Consider the following 3,202-nt stretch of genomic DNA (forward strand, 5'->3'; position numbering starts at 1 on the left):
TAGTACCACTTAGGGGTCTGCCTCCTAGAGACCCATACTGGATCTAATAGTCTTGGAAAATTCTTTACATGGATGGAGCCACAGGAATCAGCCTTCTGAGTGGGTGGTGGAGGGGGTTTGATCTGGAGACAGGCAGGAGGGAGGGGGCTAAGCAGTATCTTCTTGAGGTTTCCCTAGGAGAGGTATGAAGGTGGCTGCTACACTATACAGTTTGTGGGGCTATAAGTCCTTTTGTGAAGGGAAGGTCCTAAAGAGGCCACCAATCAGAAGTCAGTTTCCTAATAGGGCTTGAAAAAGTGGATATTTTTTCCAGCCTTGGGCTAGGAGTGGTGGTGTTGCAATGCACTGGGTGGTGGGGCCACAGGTAGATTCTGGGGGTAGACATGGCAAAAGTGAGGGTTGGAGCTGGAGAGCCCTGGTGAGGAGGTAATGCCAAGGCAAACATTAAGTAGCTGGAGGGTGGTGGAAGGGATTGTTGAATCTACCATATGGCCTTCTCCTTCCAAAATTCACCTTCCACAGATGCCAATGCTTTTGAAGCATTCATAGAAACAGAAGGAACCTGTATTCCAACCATCAAGGATACTGATGAAGTGTCCTTCTATTGAATCAATGTAGTGATTCTTCTTTTCTTGGGTTCATTCTCTCTTCCAGACTCCCTGCTAAAGTCTTGATAAGCATTATTGTGTTTTATAATTATTATAATCCTTTTGGGCTAATTACTATTTACAGATAAGGAAATTGAGGCTCAGCATGGTTAAATAACCTGACCGCTGTCACACAGCTCATTTCCACTTGACACAAAAGAAAAGGCCCATTATTCATTCCACAAATTCTCCTTGAGATACTTACTGTGTGCAAGACAGAAATTACCAAAAGCTCATCACCTGGTTTCTTTCAGACTTAGCTTCATTTCTTTCTAATTTGTTCAGCTAGCCTAAGAGCTCCTAGACAAATAGGTATTAAATTTATTTTGAAAAGCCTCCAGGGGAGAAAGTTTCTTATGTTCTCTCGGTAACTGAAGTTTCCCAGAACTTCCAAGGATTTCTTAAGGTTAACCTAAGACCCTCTTGCTACAGTTGAAGCCGATTCCTTATGAGGAGATGGGGAGCAACTGGAGCCACAGGGAAGTCTTTGAGAATAACCTGTCCTAGAAGGAGGGTAGACACAGTGAGATGGGGCCACAGGGTCAAAGAATATGAATGCTAACTGGGACCTTAGGGGCTAAAGACTCTAATTTCCTACTTTACAGGAAAGAAAATGAACCTAGAGAGAATGAACAATTTCCCCAAATTACTGAGCTCTTTAGTGGCAGAGCTAGACCCAGAGTCTGAGGTTCCTTATTTCCAGGAAGGTAGAACATTGTGACAGAAAGCTGGAACTTTTTGAAGCAGGCAGGTCACAGTTCAAACCTTGGCTCTGCATTCCCTAGCTGTGGGACTAGGCAGGTTTTGCAGTCTTGCATACTTGGTGCCTTGGTTTTCTGATCTGTAAAATGGAGTTGATATCTTACCTCATAGAGGTATTGTGGGGACTAAATGAGATAATATATGTGAGTCCCTGAGGTGAAGTAGTCTGAGGTATAGTAGTAGGGGCTCAATTACTAGTCTTCCTTGCCCTAGCCCAGACCCAGTCTTTTTTTTTGTTTGTTTGTTTAATAAGCATATTTTATTTAAATAAATCCTCCAGGAGGAAATGGGAGAATTCACTGCCTTTACTTAGAAGGCGGCTATGTAAGCAGTTATCTGTCAAATTTATCTGTGCAGCTCACCAACATTTCCTCATTGGAAACATCAATATTTCCACATCGCAGTTCCCAAAATGACTTTAAAGTCTTAAAATTCTGTGTCTCCTTTTGCTTGCTTCTCTCTTGATTCCACCCAGGCTTTATTAATGGTTCGCTTCATGTCATCATCTCCGTCTTCATAAATTTTCTTTAGAACATTCATCAGTCCCTCACTAGGATCTGTTTCAGTGTCATAGGAGGGCTTTTCTTTCTCTTTGCATTCTTTTTCAACCTGCGTCAGATAGTCCCAACGTGTGTTTTCTGCTTTCTTTCTACATAAGATAAGAACTGTATCTGTCTTGACTTTTTTTGAACTGCCTTCCACAGAGATGGGTTTTAAGAGATTGTTCACAATCATGGAGTAACTCTTCCCATTTAGATTCTTTACCAAAAGATCAAATGACCTCTCTGTGAAATGCACCTGCACGTTCTCGGTGGGGACCTGATGAACTCCAGTTAAGGTAATATAGATTTTCACAAACTTATCTGACTGATCCCATCCGTAATTACTGATTTTCACTGTATATCCTGTTGTAATGGGAGCAACCACAGCAGCTGGCTTTTCACTGTCAAGAAGTTCTGCTTTTCTCTGTGATTTCTGCTGCATCTTGTTCTTGATTTCTGTCTCAATCTTGGATTTTTCAGCTGTAAGGGCATCACGTACTCTTTTTCTAGTGGCTTTTTCCAGCAGCACCTTCACCTCTTCTAAATCTTTCTGTAGCTCTTCCAAAGCTGAAGCCATGGTCGGACTGATCAGGCAAGGCCCGAGCTGCAGACACGCAGGGGGGAACAACAGGAAACACCGCACCGAACGCGCTTACCCCGACGCAGGCCCCACCCGCACGAGTCACAGCGCCCCAAGCCTGCGCGCACACCCGACCCCGCGCGAGACCCAGCCCGCCTCCCGCACGCGGCGCCTCTGGAACCTTCGCGAGTCCGTCGCCGCCGCCGCACCCCCCAACCCCCCTACGCGCCCAGACCCAGTCTTTTATCTGCTGTATTAGTTAATGTAACAAATTACACCGAATCTCAGTGGCTTGGGACAACAATATATCATTGATTACTGCTAACAAATACTTTCATGCAGGAACTTGGCAGCCACTTCCCTGGGTGGCTCTGAGGTCTCATCAGTTTCCAGTCAGGTGTCAGCTGGGGCTGCATCATCTGAAGGCTTGACCGAGGCTGGGATATTCAACATGGAGTTTTCTCCATGGCTGTTGGTTGGTGGTCTCACTTCCAGACCATGTGGGACTCTTCACAGGCTGCTTAAGTGTTGTACAACATGGTATCTGAGTAAGCAATCCAAGAGACCAAAGTGGAATCTGCGCTGTTATTTATCATCTAGCTTTGAAAAGCATACACTTCCATTGTGTTCTATTGGCCATGCAGGGCTAGTCCTGAGGGAGGGGGCCACAC

The 3,202-nt window shown here is 45.0% G+C and overlaps 1 protein-coding gene across 1 annotated transcript; it reads right to left on the reverse strand.

Moving 5' to 3' along the window:
• Nucleotides 1-1,657: 1,657 nt before the first annotated feature.
• LOC114210427 (calcyclin-binding protein) lies at nucleotides 1,658-2,647 on the reverse strand. Its single transcript, XM_028104712.2, has one exon. It carries the CDS (start codon nucleotides 2,526-2,528, stop codon nucleotides 1,836-1,838), a length of 693 nt encoding a protein of 230 aa, XP_027960513.1. The 5' UTR covers nucleotides 2,529-2,647; the 3' UTR covers nucleotides 1,658-1,835.
• Nucleotides 2,648-3,202: the final 555 nt, after the last annotated feature.

Source organism: Eumetopias jubatus, unplaced genomic scaffold (assembly GCF_037043125.1).
Source record: "Eumetopias jubatus isolate StellerSeaLion01/CBP00866 unplaced genomic scaffold, mEumJub1_p1.0 scaffold_12, whole genome shotgun sequence".
In the NCBI taxonomy this organism is placed as follows: domain Eukaryota; kingdom Metazoa; phylum Chordata; class Mammalia; order Carnivora; family Otariidae; genus Eumetopias; species Eumetopias jubatus.

Coding starts and splice junctions, on each gene's coding strand:
- LOC114210427 (XM_028104712.2), bottom strand. CDS start 2,528: ATGGCTTCAGCTTTGGAAGAGCTACAGAAAGATTTAGAAGAGGTGAAG.